The sequence below is a fragment of the Staurois parvus genome, unplaced genomic scaffold (assembly GCF_062004578.1).
Source record: "Staurois parvus isolate SC_StPar_1 unplaced genomic scaffold, SC_StPar_1.0 ptg001957l, whole genome shotgun sequence".
Lineage (NCBI taxonomy): Eukaryota > Metazoa > Chordata > Amphibia > Anura > Ranidae > Staurois > Staurois parvus.
The window spans coordinates 345,811-363,818 of NW_028319753.1; the positions used below are offsets into that span (position 1 = coordinate 345,811).

An 18,008-nucleotide genomic window follows, 5' to 3' on the forward strand; every position below is an offset into this window, starting at 1 on the left:
TAGGACGAGGGTCCCCACCCCCTCTATCACTCATCACCATCTTCCCAACACAAGAAGTACTGCACTTCCTTATTTACTCCATGATTTAGTCATGAAGAACAGCGGGGCTGAGCCCCACCAGAGGTCAGAGAGTGAGGATGGGGGGAGAACAACCAAGATGAAGACTGGACTGATCCTGAAGACCACCATCATTGGGGTATTGACTCCTCCCTCATTATCACTTTCTGTTTAAGGGTCCAAACTTGGAGGATGTTATCACATTATTATCACCTTGTAAAAGTCTGTGCTCCAATCACATCATCCGATATAAAATGTCCAGCTGGGAGGAAATAGGTGTAACATGACAGAATCCATATTATGTGTATATATAGCAGTGGGGGGAGGGGGGAAAGCAGGAGTCTGGAGTATGAAATGTATAACATACAGTATATAGTGCAGGGGTCAGGAGTATGTAATGTACAACATAGAGTATATAGTGCAGGGGTCAGGAGTATGTAATGTACAACATAGAGTATATAGTGCAGTGGTCAGGAGTATGTAATGTACAACACAGAGTATATAGTGCAGGGGTCAGGAGTATGTAATGTACAACAGAGTATATAGTGCAGGGGTCAGGAGTATGTAATGTACAATGTAGAGTATATAGTGCAGGGGTCAGGAGTATGAAATGTACAACATAGAGTATATAGTGCAGGGGTCAGGAGTATGTAATGTACAACATAGAGTATATAGTGCAGGGGTCAGGAGTATGTAATGTACAACATAGAGTATATGGTGCAGGGGTCAGGAGTATGTAATGTACAACATAGAGTATATGGTGCAGGGGTCAGGAATATGTAATGTACAACATAGAGTATATAGTGCAGGGGTCAGGAGTATGTAATGTACAACATAGAGTATATAGTGCAGGGGTCAGGAGGATGTAATGTACAACATAGAGTATATTGTGTATTTAGTGTTCATGACCCACCTGTGCTGATCTCTGTAGGAGTGTCCTCCTCTATAAATGTCCCCGTTATTCCATCCTCCTCCATAGACTGCTGATCATCCCTCACATACGCCTCTTCTTCTTCTGCTTTTATCTCAACTTTTATATCAGATCTTCTCCCTAAACCAAGAAAATTAGAAATTTCACATAATATATAAATATAAGCTAACATGAAAAATACAAATATTATCTCCACAAGTCCATATTCTAGATGCTTCATCCCACCAACCTTGTAATAGTGAGGGATGGTGTGATCTTCCTGTGTGAAATCCCGTGAATACAGAGGACGGGGACATCTCTCTGGTGGGTTCCTGGTATTAGGTGGCTCCATCATATCCTTGTGTCCTTCTGAAAACTCCTCCATCACTCCATACTCCTCATCCTCCTCTTTATACTCTTCTTTAACATCAATATTATCATCCCCGAGGATTCCACTCTGAATGCATAATACAAAACCCATCAATGGTAACAATGCAGATAATGTACAGATCCTAATGATACTATCAGTGATTGTTCCTCATCTACCTGATGATGGTGAGGGATGGTGTGACCTTCCTGTGTGGAATCCCGGGAATACAGAGGACGGGGACATCTCTCTGGTGGGTTCCTGTATCTGGATGACTCCACCATGGTGTCCTGGTACAGATCTTTGTGTTCTCTTAGAAGCTCTGACTCCTCCATCCCCCCATCCTCATCCTCCTCCTCTTTCATCTCTCCTTTAACCTCAACTTTAGGATCTCTCAGGTTTCCACTCTGAATATATAATAAAAATGACATCAATGGTAACAATGCAGATAATGTACAGATCCTAATGATACTATCAGTGATTGGAGAATGTCCCAGAATTCCCGGCACCGCTCACCTCTCCTGTCAGCAGCTCCATCATCTTCTTGGTGACTTCTAGAATCTTCTGCATGTTGTGTCTCTCAGGGTTTAGGGAGTCACATGGAGGCACTGTGATGGTCATATGATCACCTGACTTCAGAAGAGGAAATCTCTGTATTGAGGAACCAATAGGAATATCATGTTAGACTCCCAGAATCCTCCTCACCTCTCCGGTCAGGTCTGTGTTTATTAATAGAGATGCGAGTGATGTCATGTGACCTCCCAGAATCCTCCTCACCTCTCCGGTCAGGTCTGTGTTTTATTAATAGAGATGAGAGTGATGTCATGTGACCTCCCAGAATCCTCCTCACCTCTCCGGTCAGGTCTGTGTTTTATTAATAGAGATGAGAGTGATGTCATGTGACCTCCCAGAATCCTCCTCACCTTTCCAGTCAGCTCTGTGGTTTATTAATAGAGATGAGAGTGATGTCATGTGACCTCCCAGATTCCTCCTCACCTCTCCGGTCAGGTCTGTGTTTTATTAATAGAGATAAGAGTGATGTCATGTGACCTCCCAGAATCCTCCTCACCTTTCCAGTCAGCTCTGTGGTTTATTAATAGAGATGAGAGTGATGTCATGTGACCTCTCAGAATCCTCCTCACCTCTCCGGTCAGCAGGTAGATGATCTCCAGGGTGAGGTTTAGTATCTTCTCAGTCATGTGACTCCGGTCCTCCTCCATCCTCATTGGTGCCATCATGTGATCTATACAGGTCTCCTTGTAGACGGATAACTTTGGGAAATGAAAGTAAGAATGATTTGGATGGTATTGGTCACACAATAATAGGATGTGGATGTGAGGGGGGAATAGAAGGGTTGCTGGACATTGAAGAACTACTCCCCCCATGGGAAGACATTTAGTTTGGAGTGTTTAGTGTTTGATGCATATTTGAGGTCCTGGGACCCTCTTGTCCTGCCAGATCAAAAATCTGGCAGGACAAGTTTGTTTGGTCTCTGAACTGGTTTTGATGAGTTTTAGATCTGCAGACAAGGAATGATAAATACGATCCTTCCTATGACCTGTTTGCTCTGAGGCAGTGCTGTGAGGTCAATGTCGGCTCATCATGATGTCCAGGAAGGGGAACTTAATGACTTTTGGCCGGAGTTGATGGAAAATGAGGGGGGAATAGGAGGGTTGCTGGACATTGAAGAACTACTCCCCCCATGGGAAGACATTTTGTTTGGACTGTTTAGTGTTTACTACAATTTTGAGGTCCGGGGCCCCTTTTCTCTGTTGGGTTTGTTTGGTCTCTGAACTGGTTTTGATGAGTTTTAGATCTGCAGACAAGGAATGATAAATCTGATCCTTCCTATGACTAGTTTGCTCTGAGGCAGTGCTGTGAGGTCAATGTCGGCTCATCATGCAGGGATGGTCACTTTACATCACCCGACGCCCGGGACATGTAGTTCTGGGGGCCGGGCAAGTATTGTGTTTAATCTTTATCCCTGCTGAGGGCAAGCCACAGGGCTCTCCTTTCAGGTGCCAGCCTCTGCCACCCCGTGTGTGTGAACCTCCCCTGTACCTACTATGCTTCTCTGGCTCTGCTTGCCCATCTGTGGGCACAGTTCAGCGGGTGCCGGAGGGTAGAGGGGACAGATGTCAGGGCTCTGTCCTTGGCAGAGGTGTTAGGAGACCTGGCAACCCTGCCAGTACCTTGCATGGCTGCAGAAGTTCACATTGGCTCAAATTTGGTGGCAAACAGTATTTATAAGGAAGCCCTGCACTACTCTCAAGTGCTGGTTGATCTTTGGCTCCCCAGTACCTTGTTCCTGTTCTACTGTTATTTCCTGTTCCTGTTCTACTGTGAACTGTGATTTTCTGTTCCTGTGCTACTGTGATTTCCTGTTACCGACTCGGCTTGCTCCTGGACCTGTCTTCTCTGCTTAAACCCTGACCTGACCTCTGCTGGCTAACAGATATTCTCTCTTGCTCCTCTGTGTATGACCTCGGCTATCCCATCTGACTATGTCTGTTCTGATCTCCACCCAGTACCAGACCTTGGCTTTCAACCGGCTATCCAGTAATCCTGTTCCCCGGAAGGGCTTTCATACCTCACACAGGCACCACCTGTCTGCAGACCTCATCTCAGTGCATCAGCTGTGCTCCTGGGTGGACCACCAATAAGCACTCCTACAGGTGACCTGTGCCACTTTGGTCCTGACTCCTGCTGTCCCACTCTCAGGGGAGTCTGGAACTTAGCTGCAAGGGAAGCCCTCTCTCCATTGGCGTCTCTCACCAGGTACGTGATAGTATCAATCAGCCATTATGTCTGAGGCCGAGAGAGGTGCTTCCGCATTAGAGGCCCTGTGCCAACAGATGATGGCACTTACGCAAGTGGTCAAGGATCTGCAGGAGGAATATTTTCAGCTGGAGGGACGTCTTCATTCGCTCACTACTGCTGCGACTTCTGCAGACCAGAATCCATTGCCTAGTCCTATCCCTACAGTGGAACCAGCCAGTTCACTTTCCACTGTTACACCCGCTGTGGTACTACTCAGGGTTACCATTCCGGAACGCTTCCTGGGGACCGACGTAAATTCCGAGCCTTCAAGAATGCTTGTGAGTTGTATTTTGCACTGCAACCCAGGACCTTCTCACTTGAGACAGTTAACGTGGGTTCATCATTTCTCTCATATCTGACGAGCCTCAATCATGGGCACACAGCTTACTGGAACAAAAAGAACCAGCGCTAAACTCAGTGATCACATTCGTTGAAGCCATGGCAGCTCTTTATGATGACCCCCAGAGGACCTCTACTGCTGAATCCACCCTTCATGCTCTACAACAAGGCCGACGGCATGTGGAGGACTACATTGTGGAATTCCGCAAATGGTCCGCCAATACCGGGTTGAATGACGCAGCCCTAAAATACCAGTTCCATCTAGGTCTGTCTGAGTCCCTCAAGGATGAATTAGCTAGGGTGGAAGCTCCCTCCTCCTTGGAGAATCTAATTCAACTCGCTACCTAATTGGATCAACGGCTACAGGAGAGACATTCTGAACATACCCAGACCCTTTGCCAAGGGTTCCAAGACCAGTGGATTCTGTCCCTATTTCTCCGCCTATCAGCACTCCTGAAGTAGAACCCATGCTAATTGGCCTTCTCTGACCTGCCTTATCTCCAGAGGAAAGATTACGCAGACGGCAAGGCAACCTATGCCTTTACTGCGGGGCTGTCATGGATCCACACCGCACACACATGCCCACGGCACCTAGCTAACTGAGGCATGCACGTCCGGCCGTGACTTGGGGTAAAGAGGGAATGAGAGGGTCTTACTTTGAGCATATAAGACTGGCCATGATACGCATTCACAGCCCGCACTGCATCTGGCCACTACTAGAGGTAGACTCCACTCCAATCCAGCTGGCTGACCACACACAGGCAGATACAAATCTTATATACAATCTGGTGCAATCTAAGGGTTGGGGAGCAGTCTAGCAATTGGCACACCCTTCTAGCATTCCTCCAGCTATCCTACAAGCTAGAACCCCGGTGTGAATGACGATTCCACTGTCCACACACCCCCACACCAGTCACACAACAAACGGTAGCTTGCCACCATCCAACAGTTTGTCCGCAGACTGGTCTGCTGGGCCACCACACACACAGATCTCCGTCTGGCAGATCTGCTACTTTACAATCTGCATGCAATCTGCCAACACACAGTGCAATTGCATACAGATTGGCAATGAACTTAGACCGAGCATATATAGACACTGTAATACAATAATCTCTCCGGAGATATGAGCCCGAGCTTAAGTATCCAGAAGTCACTTATTAACTTTATGATTTAATATCCCGAAAGTGAGCTGTGCATAGAATATGTACAAAGTATAAAAAGTTACAAATAATACAGAAAATACAAAAAGACACACAATTGGCTATTGACTATAAAATAAAAGGGAATAAAAGCAGAAATAAAACTTTTACTAAGAGTTATCCTGTGACTGGAGCAAGTTAGAGAAAGTCCGTGATTCGCCAGTAAAATAGAAAGGGCTCTGTACGAATCACCCCGTCCATATCTCAGGGTCCTCAATTTATTGAAATATGGACATAGGCTGGACATTAGCCCTTGGCCAATCAACCCTGTACCAGCCCACAGGACGTTCTGGGTACTGAAGTACCCAAAGTCGATTGGACCAGGAACGGTTTGAATCACCAAGTCAGGGATAGAATTTCCGACACCAGCACATCAATCTGATCGCGACAGTACCAATCACTGTTCAGCTGTTGCAATCAGGTGCCATATAACTGTTTTCTGCATTTCTCTGAGATTCTACAGAGGCTATAAATACAGTTTTACATGCAGATGTAGCCTACAGTGTGTCCAATCAAAAGGAAGTATTTTCATCTCTCTGCAACTAATATTGTATCTTTTATGAGAGATGAAATATATTCCTCTGATCTGTGGATATAAATCACAGCTAGCAGACAAAGTGGAGCCCTCTCCTGGTCTCCTGCTGCTTCCCGAAGCTGAAATGGTTGGAGCTCTTCTTTTAGATTTCAAGAAGGTGGCAATCTCTGGCTACATAGGTGACAACGTTTTATTGACATGCTCTGTCCTTTCAGATGCTAATTGGTGAACATATGTCTCTGACTGAATACTGAACACTTATCTTTAATAACATGGACTGAAACTAAATTTACAATGACATATTTCTACTGATCACATCTCAACTACTCAAATCTTACATTTATGTAACAGGGCCATGGGCCATTTCTTATGCAACTGCCCAGTGCGACCAAGTAAGTCCAGCCAGCCTCATCCTTCATATCTCCAGTTATCCAGAACCTTAACCACCCATGTCGTTCTACCCATGTCATTACAGGTGGCTGGAAAGGAAGTCAAGTTGTGGGCAATCATTGATTCTGGAGCCTGTAGTTTTTTCTTGGACATCAACCTTGCCCAGAACCTAGGTATTCCTCTTCGTCCTAAAACACAAAGGTTTAATGTACTCCTAGCAGATGGTACCACTCCTAGCTCAGGACCCATTACCAAGAAACCATTCCCATCCTAGCCACAACTGACTCTGTCCATCAGGAATTCATCTGCTTTGACATCCTGAGATCTCCCATGTTTCCAGCCATCCTAGGAATACCTTGGTTGCAAGCTCACAATCCACAAATCAACTGGCTCAAGAAAGAAGTCACCTTCCCATCAAATTACTGTATTCAGCACTGTGGCACTCCCACACCCACCAATTTCCCTGTGTGCCTCTCAGTTCAGCCTACATCAGATGCCAGTCAATCCGTTCCCCCTGCCTACCTCCATTTCCTTGATGTATTTGATAAAAAGAAAGCTGACACTTTACCATCTCATCAATCATATTATTGTCCTATTGAGCAGCTTCCAGGGGCAGCCAACATTTGCCAACGTTTATCAGAATTTCATCAAGGGCTTCTCAACCATTATAGCCCCCATTACCCAACTCACTCGCCAGCATACACATTTTCTCTGGAGCCAGGAAGCACAGACAGCCTTCAAGCAGTTAAAAAAGCAGTTCACTTCTGCTCCTGTATTACAACACCCAGAGCCAACACTTCCTTCATCCTGGAGGTGGAAGCATCGGAGGTGGCTACAGGAGCCAAGGCCCAAAAGCTCTTCTCCATCGGGTAGCGTTTTGCTCTAAGAAACTAAGCCAAGCTGAAAGGCACTACGACATAGGCAACAGGGAACTTTTGGAGATCAAAATGGCGTTCAAAGAATGGAGGTACCTTTTGGAAGGAGCTAGTCACTGAATCATGATCTTCATAGTTCATAAGAATCTAGAATATTTAAGATCTGCCAAGCGCCTAAGACCGCAGCAAGCTAGATGGGTCCTATATTTCTCCATCTTCAATTTTCACATGACCTACCGCTCAGGATCCAAGAATGGGAAAGCAGATGCTCTATCACGTATGTTCCCAGATTCAGTTGAAACTTTGCCCCCGATACCATCCTGTCGGCCCAAAATCTTTTGTTGATTCAGCCCAGTCTGAAGCTTTTGATTGAACAGGCATCTGCACGGTGTACCGTACCTGAGCAGAACTCGTTAAGAAGGCAGGATGGCTTTCTGTGGCACCAGGATAAGATCTTTGTACCCCAGGAGGTAAGATCCCAAGTTTTCAAGACATTCCACGACCATCAACTGGCTGAAAAACAATGGACCTGATCCAGCGATCATTTTGGTGGCCCAGCTTAAGTCAGGACTGCAGAACTTAAGTAAATCCTGCACAGTATGTCTACGTAGCAAGGGAGACAAAGCCAAGGCATGGGGGTTGCTGAGGCCCCTATCCATTCCTAATCATCCCTGGGGAATTATCACAATGGACTTTATTGTACACTTGCCGCCCTCTGAGGGGTTTGCTACCATCCTAGTAGTGATAGATCGGCTATCCAAGATGGCCCACTTTCTGCCAATGATAGGAACTCCGTTGGCGCCTGAGACGGCACATATTTTTATTAAGGAAATCGTTAGGCTACACGAACTGCCCAGCAATATCGTGTCAGACCGAGGGGTTCAATTTACCTCCAGGTTCTGGAGAGCCTTATGTAAAACCCTGAAAGTGGAACTCTGCCTATCATCGGCCTACCACCCTCAAAGTAATGGCCAAACTGAACAAATTAACCAAACGTTACTATGGAGGGAAAGGACGGACATGACTATGGAGGAAGAGGACGGGCATAACTATGGAGGGAGAGGGTGGAAGTGACTATGGAGGAAGAGGACGGGCATGACTATGGAGGGAGAAAGTGGAAGTGACTATGGAGGAAGAGGACGGGATGACTATGGAGGGAGAGGGTGGAAGTGACTATAGAGGAAGAGGACGGGCATGACTATGGAGGGAGAGGACGGACGTGACTATGGAGGAAGAGGAAATACATGACTATGGAGGCAGAGGACAGACGTGACACTATGGAAGAAGAGGACGGACGTGACTATGGAGGGAGAGGATGGACATGACTATGGAGGAAGAGGACGGGCATGACTATGGAGGGAGAGGGTGGAAGTGACTATGGAGGAAGAGGACGGGATGACTATGGAGGGAGAGGGTGGAAGTGACTATGAAGGAAGAGGACGGGCATGACTATGGAGGGAGAGGACGGACGTGATTATGGAGGAAGAGGATGGACGTGACTATGGAGGAAGAGGACGGACATGACGGGGGGGGGTTACTGGGTGTAAATAGGAAATAACATCTTATTACCTCCTCTGCTGCCACTTCCACCAACGTCTCCTCTCTGCTTCCTGTCTGCACCTGACATCACTTCCTGTCTGTGCCTGACATCACTTCCTGTCTGTATTCCATAGAGACTTCCTGTGTGAGTATAGGTGAGATCCCCACCTTGTGGAGTTCAGAGGAACTGCAGCCCCGAGATCCATCCCATAATCCCCCTTCCTGTATAATATGTACCTTACAGGGATACTACGGGAGATGAAACATTACTGAATAAAGGAAGAAGAAATAAATGTAACTCTTATGTAACCAACTGTTCAACAAACATCTCTTATTACATATAGAAAAGTCTTACAAACACAGAACACAAAATACAAATGTATAGCTAATGAGAGCGATCCCGCCAAACCTGATCCTTCTGGGGGGGACAATGCAAAAATATATATCAATCCACTCATAATGACATCATCTTCTGGGAGTGTCTGCACATCCATCCATTTCATACACATTTCACTGTCTCAGCAGATCTCCTGCAGCCTATTAGCACCCATTTCCCTTTCTATGTCTCAGCAGATCTCCCGCAGCCTATTAGCTCCCATTTCCCTTTCTATGTCTCAGCGGATCTCCTGCAGCCTATTAGCGCCCATTTCCCTCTTTATGTCTCAGTGGATCTCCTGCAGCCTATTAGCACCCATTTCCCTCTCTATGTCTCAGCTGATCTCCTGCAGCCTTTTAGCTCCCATTTCCCTTTCTATGTCTCAGCGGATCTCCTGCAGCCTATTAGCACCCATTTCCCTCTTTATGTCTCAGCAGATCTCCTGCAGCCTATTAGCTCCCATTTCCCTCTCTATGTCTCGGCAGATCTCCTGCAGCCTATTAGCTCCCATTTCCCTCTTTATGTCTCGGCAGATCTCCTGCAGCCTATTAGCTCCCATTTCCCTCTCTATGTCTCGGCAGATCTCCCGCAGCCTATTAGCTCCCATTTCCCTTTCTATGTCTCGGCAGATCTCCCGCAGCCTATTAGCTCCCATTTCCCTCTCTATGTCTCAGCAGATCTCCCGCAGCCTATTAGTACCCATTTTCCTCTCTACGTCTCAGCAGATCTCCTGCAGCCTATTAGCACCCATTTCCCTCTCTATGTCTCAGCCGATCTCCTGCAGCCTATTAGCTCCCATTTCCCTTTCTATGTGTCTGTACTCTGTGGGGGTGGGACTTGGGAGAATAAGACTCTGTGGGGGCGGGACTTGGTGAGCAGTACTCTGTGGGGGCGGGACTTGGTGGGCAGTACTCTGTGGGGGCAGGACTTGGTGAGCAGTACTCTGTGGGGGTGGGACTTTGTGATCAGTACTCTGTGGGGGCGGGACTTGGTGAGCAGTACTCTGGGGCGGGATTATGATTAGATTTACTATTCCATTCATTTTCTGCTCATATAAAGATGGAATTCAGATATAAAGACAGGAAGTATGGAGCAGAGAAATGAATAGACCTCCCAGCAATGTTATTACCAGGCTGCAGCTAGGGGGAGCTCTAATGTCACCCCAGCAGAGGGATCCCATCTAGCCCACATTAACCCTCTCACTGCCAGAGCTGGTTTTGCAGTGTGTAGGAGTCTGGGATGCGTTTTGTTGCGGTGGGGGAGGGGTTATGAATTGTTTCCATTCTCACTGTAGAATGTGCTGCAACAAAAGTGACATGAAGGCTCCTCCCACACTGATCGCGGGACACGTATGACTTTTTGCTGCATTTCTGCCATGTTTTTACCGTGTTTGCATTGCACTTCTTAAAGATCATGTGACTCAAAATCCGCACCAAACCCTCACCGTGGGGGCATTGTTGGTTTGTTCTGCGGCGTTTTCCATTGATTTCAATGGGGAGGGGCGTTCTTGGAGCGTTTTCTTACCACCCCAAACCTGCACTAAAGATGTGACAAGCCGGACATTGAAAAACGCAGCGGCCCCGCATCGGCTGAGTGTGAAGAGTTCCAGGAATACACGGTCACATGATGTTCTTCTACTAACACAAACCTGGGAGAACACCGGATGGGGTGACAGCAGAGTGACCGATAATGACACACATTGAGCTGCCGATAAAACTTCATTTCCAGAGTCCCCCCACAACACAGGAGGGGGCGCTATGTACTGTGGGGTCTGGGGGAAGGAATCCGGGAGGGAAATGTCATCTGCAGAACATTTCATACTCTGCTCTAGATTTATAAATGTCAGCGACGTGCGATGATTGACACCCCCTTACCCAGATAATGGGGACTTGTAATCTGACAGATTCACACAGGAATTGTTCATTGCTGAAGGAGCCCCGAGAAACCTTTGGAGGACCGTGACTGAGAAAGGCTGGACTAGGCAATCATATATTTCTGTCCCCCTTGGTGGGAGTGGAGGTGACCCCTCTATAAGGATCTACAGTCCATACACACCCAGCACAAGGCCGGGGTCACACTACCAGACGCTTCTCAGGGCTGCAGTTCCTCTGAGCTCCACAAGGTGGGGATCTCACTTCTACCCAGACAGGAAGTCTCTATGGAAGACAGGAAGTGATGTCAGGTACAGACAGGAAGTGATGTCAGGTACAGACAGGAAGTGAAGTTAGTCACAGTAAGGAAGTGATGTAATGTACACACAGGAAGTTCCGGGTAAGATGTGAGGCAGGAGGAAGCAGAGAGGAGACGTTGGTGGAAGTGGCAGAAAAGGAGGTAATAAGATGTTATTATTATACAGGATTTATGGCGCCAACAGTTTGCTCAGCACTTTACATTATAATGGGAGACAATACAGCAACAATACAGTTCAATACAAGAGGGATATGAGGGCCCTGATCCTGGGAGCTTACAATCTAGATTTCCTATTTATACCCAGTAACCCCCCTTCATGTCCTTCCTCCATAGTCACGTCCGTCCTCTTCCTCCATAGTCACGTCCGTCCTCTTCCTACATAGTCACGTCTGTCCTCTTCCTCCATAGTCACGTCCGTCCTCTTCCTCCATAGTCACGTCCGTCCTCTTCCTCCACAGTCAGGTTCGTCCTCTTCCTCCACAGTCAGGTCCGTCCTCTTCCTCCATAGTCACGTCCGTCCTTTTCCTCCATAGTCACGTCCGTCCTCTTCCTCCATAGTCACTGTGACATCTTTTATCTCCAGCAGATGATGATACACACATATATAGTGTTGGAACCCAGATTAACCCCTTCAGGGGCAGAACATTCCCCCACTTCCGGGGCCGGAACATTCTCCTCATTGTGGAGATGTGTCACCTTCTCACCTCATCAGTCTATACTAATGGATTATACCACTTTTATTAGTTGCGGGGGATGGAGAATTCTATGACATCACACTGACCTCACAGCTCCTCCTCCCAATGTCCCTCCATCCAGAGTCAGAGAATCCTATGACATCACACTGACCTCACAGCTCCTCCTCCCAATGTCCCTCCATCCAGAGTGAGAGAATTCCCATGACATCACACTGACCTCACAGCTCCTCCTCCCAATGTCCCTCCATCCAGAGTCAGAGAATCCTATGACATCACACTGACCTCACAGCTCCTCCTCCCCCCGATGTCCCTCCATCCAGAGTCAGAGAGTCCTATGACATCACACTGACCTCACAGCTCCTCCTCCCAATGTCCCTCCATCCAGAGTCAGAGAATCCTATGACATCACACTGGCCTCACAGCTCCTCCTCCCCCCGATGTCCCTCCATCCAGAGTCAGAGAATCCTATGACATCACACTGACCTCACAGCTCCTCCTCCCCCCGATGTCCCTCCATCCAGAGTCAGAGAGTCCTATGACATCACACTGACCTCACAGCTCCTCCTCCTAATTTCCCTTTAGGAATGACCGATAAAATGACATCATATAGCGGGATCTCCAAACTTTCTAAACAAAGGGCCAGTTTACTGTCTTCAGACTTCAGGGGGTCTGACTGTGGACAGTGATAGTAGAAAACATCCTGGCATCAGTGGGAGTAAACCGTGTCCCATCATTGGTGTCATTGGGGGACTAGTGACCTGTGGTTGATGTCAGTGGAAGGAATAGTGCCCCATCGGTGGTATTGGTGGGGGGGGGATAGTGATCTATTGTTGGTGTAAGAGTCAGAAATGATGCCCCATCATTGGTGTCAATGGGGGGAATAGTGCCCTGTGGTTGATGTCAGTGGAAGGAATAGTGCCCCATCGGTGGTATTGGTGGGGGAGATAGTGATCTATTGTTGGTGTAAGAGTCAGAAATGATGCCCCATCATTGGTGTCAATGGGGGGAATAGTGCCCCAGGGGCTAGATAAAGGCAAGCAAAGGGCTGTTTCCGGCCCTCGGCTGCAGTTTCAAGCCGTGTTCATTTTGTTGACTAAACTATTTGAGTCGACTAAAATACGACTAAAACTAAAATAATTCAGATGACTAAAATGCAATTAAAACTAAAAGACTGACAAATCCTAAATCGAAGTTTGGCATCAAAACTGGTTTGTAGGTAACTGGCATCAGGTACAGGAGAGCTAGAAAAGGACATAAATGAAGATATCTGGGAAAGGATGGAACTGAAGGCTAACATAGCAGAAACAACAAGACTGGATGGCCCCGTGGGGTTACCATGGACACTGTGACATCACCATCACTGACATGTAACATGGAACAGATGGAATTAAAAATGTATTAGACATAAAGGAATGATCTCCTAGATTGTCAGCTCTAACAAGCCGGCCCTCTGCTTCCTCTGCTGCCAAATTGTATTGTAACTGTAATGTCTGCCTTCATTTTGTACAGCGCTGAGCACACTGTTGGTGCCATATAAATCCTGTATAATAATAATAATAATTTATCTCCTTTCTTCTTATTCTATGGTCTTAGGATGTGGGGGCCCTTGGCATCCTCATAAGCAAATCAGAACTGTTGGTCCTGTGTTGTGTGTAATGACGTCAGAATTCCTTATACCCTGCGTAGTGTGGGGGTCCTGTGGGGGGAATTATACCTCAGCCTGAAGTGGGGCTTTAATAAAATGGAGACCTGAATGGAGAGGTGAGGAGGATTCTGGGAATATCATTTGATGTGACTATTTGTGTTCAGATGTAGAGTTTTCCTCCTGTGAAGTCTGGAGATCATATGACATCACATTGCCTCCACCTCCCTCCCTGATAGAAGAGAGAAAGAAGAAGAAGATTCTAGAAGTCACCAGAGAGATCACTGAGCTGCTGACAGGAGAGGTGAGCGGTGCCGGGAATTCTGGGACATTCTCCAGTAACAGACAAGGGATGTGTCTGGATGGTGACTGTATCATTGTGTGTGTCAGGTTCCTATAAGGTGTCAGGGTGTCACTGTCTATTTCTCCATGGAGGAGTGGGAGTATTTAGAAGGACACAAGGATCTCTACAAGGACGTCATGATGGACAATCAGCCGCCCCTCACATCACCGGGTAAGAGGAGACTTTATTGTAAAGGAGAGAGCAGTACGGAGGATCCACCTAGATTCCCCATCATCTGATAAACACATAGAAACAATGGATTCAGTCAGTGTGTGTGTTTCCTACAGATGGGTCCAGTCATGGGAACCCACCAGAGAGATGTCCCCGTCCTCTGTATTCCCGGGATTCCACACAGGAAGGTCACACCATCCCTCACCATCATCAGGTAGATGAGGAACAATCACTGATAGTATCATTAGGATCTGTACATTATCTGCATTGTTACCATTGATGTCACTTTTATTATATATTCAGAATGGAATCCTCGGGGATTATAATATTGTTGTTAAGGAAGAATTTAAAGAGGAGGATGAGGAGTATGGAGTGATGGAGGAGTTTTCAGAAGGACACAAGGATATGATGGAGCCACCTAATACCAGGAACCCACCAGAGAGATGTCCCCGTCCTCTGTATTCCCGGGATTCCACACAGGAAGGTCACACCATCCCTCACTATCATCAGATAGATGAGGAACAATCACTGATAGTATCATTAGGATCTGTACATTATCTGCATTGTTACCATTGATGTCATTTTTATTATATATTCAGAGTGGAAACCTTGATGATTATATTATTGTTGTTAAAGAAGAGTATAAAGAGGAGGATGAGGAGTATGGAGTGATGGAGGAGTTTTCAGAAGGACACAAGGATATGATGGAGCCACCTAATACCAGGAACCCACCAGAGAGATGTCCCCGTCCTCTGTATTCCCGGGATTCCACACAGGAAGGTCACACCATCCCTCACCATTACAAGGTTGGTGGGGCGGAGAATCTAGAATATGGTCTCATAGAAGTGATTTTTTTTATGTGATGTCACAATATTGGAGTTTATGTTTTAGAGATGAGCTCTTCTAATATTATTTTGTTTTAGGTTGAAGATCTGATAGATATAAAAGTTGAGGTGAAAGCAGAAGAAGAAGAGGCGTATGTGAGGGATGATCAGCAGTCTATGGAGGAGGATGGAATAACGGGGACATTTATAGAGGAGGACACTCCTACAGAGATCAGCACAGGTGGGTCATGAACACTAAATCCATTCCTCCACCCATACTGCTCACTGATTGGTCCAGAGTAGGGCGGGGACTGGGTGATATCAGCCTGTAATCCCCTGGTCACTTTCCTGAGCTGTGTTCCCCGTCCTGTATTCCTGGATTTCTCTCGGATAATCTTCCTTCTCTGTGCTGCAGACACAATTTATGTATCTAGACTGGATTTATGGAGGTTCTGGGGATCAGCTGGCAGCAAAATGTTGATTGACCTCGATTATGTGCTTTGCGTCTTCTACCCCCATGCCCGGGTCTAGTAAGATCTCTGACAGAACAATTCTCCCAGGGTTCCTTGCTCTGTGGTCTGCTGGCTGTGCCGGGTGGAGGGATATGTCTGTAGTGTCTCAGACCCAAGTCACTGAGTGCAGTCTCAGGAGATGGGAGGCAGCGGTGTGGGATCTCTGCAACTTGTCTACAGTAAACATTTATATTATACATTACATACTCCTGACCCCTGCACTATATACTCTATGTTGTACATTCCATAGTCCTGACTTCTCCTCTTCCCCCCTCCCCCCACTTTGTCTTTGTATTTTAGTCCATGGCCGGGAGATGAGGAAAACCTCCGAGGATTGTCTCACTTTGTCTCCAGACTGGAAAGTAGAAGATGAGGACATCACACAGTATAGTCCAGGAGAAAACCCGGCTCCCTCCAATGTCCATCCGGCACCACCCAGTGTAGATGGACCATCGGATTCCTCGTATCCTGAGGAACCTCAGACTGTGCGGGACCGGGCCGGCCTTCCAACAGGGAAGAGCTTCTCCTGTCCTGAGTGCGGGAAAGATTTCCGTTCTAAATCCAAACTTAATTTGCATAAAAGATCTCACACGGGGGAGAAGCCGTATTCTTGTACTGTGTGCGGGAAATGCTTTTCAGACAAGTCCAATCTTTCTGCACATCAGAGATTGCACACAGGGGAGAAGCCATTTTCCTGTCCTGAGTGCGGGAAATGTTTTTCACATAAGTCACATTTTTATACACATCAGAGATCTCACACAGGGGAGAAGCCATTTTCCTGTCCTATGTGTGGGAAATGTTTTTCACACAAGTCACATTTTTATACACATCAGAGATCTCACACAGGGGAGAAACCTTTTTCCTGTCTTGAGTGCGGGAAATGTTTTACACAGAAGTCTATGCTTTACACACATCAAAGATCTCACACGGGGGAGAAGCCTTATTTCTGTCTTGAGTGCGGGAAATGTTTTTCACAAAAGTTCAATCTTTACACACATCAGAGATGTCACACGGGGGAGATGCCATATTCCTGTCCTGAGTGCGGGAAATGTTTTTCATGGAAGTCCAGTCTTTACAAACATCAGAGATCTCACACAGGAGAGAAGCCACTTTCCTGTCCTGAGTGAGGGAAATGTTCCTCACTGAAGTCCTGTCTTCCTGTACATCAGGGGTCCCGCAAAACTCTCGAGGTATATTTGTGTCTTGAGTGCGGGAAATGTCTTCTAGATGAATGTTGCTGGACATCCCAGCTCTCATGTGGGGAAGAAGCACACCCTGATATACACCTCAGGCAAGGAATCGAGAGGTAATGTACCACAACTGATTCCAGGGCTAGAATGGGACCAAGGGTTAGGTAAGAATGGGAGGGAGGGATGGGGTGGATTGGGGGGGAAAGAGAAGGGGGGAGGGGATCTGAGGAGGGGGGGGAAGAGTATAGAGAGAAAATCTTCTTGCTTCAGATGGTTTATACCCACATTACCCCAAATGGGAATACCCAGGAAGAACAAAATAGTAGAAGTAATGAATATGGTTACTTATTGTACTAGTATTTAGGCTCGGTTGGGGTGTTTTAGAGCCCCCCTTTGGATGATCAACTTTTCATGCTGTTAGAGGCTTCCTGACCAATCAGATTTCCAGCTTTACTAATTCCTTAGTTTTATGACTACAGTCTTGTTAAAAGTAAAAATATAATAAACAGTAACAAAAAAAATTGTGTGTCGGTGCAATGATGAAAATCTGGTATCCAAAAATGACTCATAGATGACTTCGAAAGCCTTTACAGGTCATCAGTTTACTGTTAATCATGAATAATGGCCCAGAGTGCAGGGGTCAGGAGTCTATTATATACAGTACAGAGTGCAGGGGTCAGGAGTCTGTTATATACAGTACAGAGTGCAGGGGTCAGGAGTCTATTATATACAGTACAGAGTGCAGGGGTCAGGAGTCTGTTATATACAGTACAGAGTGCAGGGGTCAGGAGTCTATTATATACAGTACAGAGTGCAGGGGTCAGGAGTCTATTATATACAGTACAGAGTGCAGGGGTCAGGAGTCTATTATATACAGTACAGAGTGCAGGGGTCAGGAGTCTATTATATACAGTACAGAGTGCAGGGGTCAGGAGTCTGTTATATACAGTACAGAGTGCAGGGGTCAGGAGTCTATTATATACAGCTTGTGAACCAAGTGCAGCTGCAGCACCCCCTCATCTCTGCCTTCCCCC

General features: G+C 46.6%; 4 protein-coding genes across 4 annotated transcripts in view; 1 reads left to right on the forward strand and 3 right to left on the reverse strand.

The window, feature by feature from the left end:
- The window catches only part of LOC149433150 (uncharacterized), a 192,435-nt gene that overhangs the window by 141,472 nt on the left and 32,955 nt on the right, over nt 1-18,008 (reverse strand). The window lies entirely within an intron of this gene.
- LOC149433154 (uncharacterized) overlaps nt 1-18,008 on the reverse strand; it is a 72,274-nt gene that overhangs the window by 33,310 nt on the left and 20,956 nt on the right.
- Nucleotides 808-1,684, reverse strand: LOC149433156 (uncharacterized). The gene is made up of 3 exons (XM_089664596.1): nt 1,514-1,684; nt 1,218-1,424; nt 808-1,108 (listed from the first exon to the last, which is right to left on the reverse strand). The coding sequence occupies exons 1-3, from the start codon at nt 1,667-1,669 to the stop codon at nt 1,091-1,093; spliced, it is 381 nt and encodes a 126-aa protein (XP_089520722.1). The 5' UTR covers nt 1,670-1,684; the 3' UTR covers nt 808-1,090.
- On the forward strand, nt 14,329-15,166 carry LOC149433157 (uncharacterized). The gene is made up of 3 exons (XM_089664594.1): nt 14,329-14,448; nt 14,565-14,662; nt 14,752-15,166. Exons 1-3 carry the CDS (start codon nt 14,364-14,366, stop codon nt 15,022-15,024), a joined length of 456 nt encoding a protein of 151 aa, XP_089520720.1. The 5' UTR covers nt 14,329-14,363; the 3' UTR covers nt 15,025-15,166.

Excerpts from the sequence above, each read along its gene's own strand:
- LOC149433157 (XM_089664594.1), top strand. The coding sequence starts at position 14,364 with ATGGAGGAGTGGGAGTATTTAGAAGGACACAAGGATCTCTACAAGGAC. Across the intron at positions 14,449-14,564 it reads GCCGCCCCTCACATCACCGG|ATGGGTCCAGTCATGGGAAC; the intron begins GTAAGAGGAGAC and ends TGTTTCCTACAG. Across the intron at positions 14,663-14,751 it reads CCATCCCTCACCATCATCAG|AATGGAATCCTCGGGGATTA; the intron begins GTAGATGAGGAA and ends TTATATATTCAG.
- LOC149433156 (XM_089664596.1), bottom strand. The coding sequence starts at position 1,669 with ATGGAGGAGTCAGAGCTTCTAAGAGAACACAAAGATCTGTACCAGGAC. Across the intron at positions 1,425-1,513 it reads CCATCCCTCACCATCATCAG|AGTGGAATCCTCGGGGATGA; the intron begins GTAGATGAGGAA and ends TTATGCATTCAG.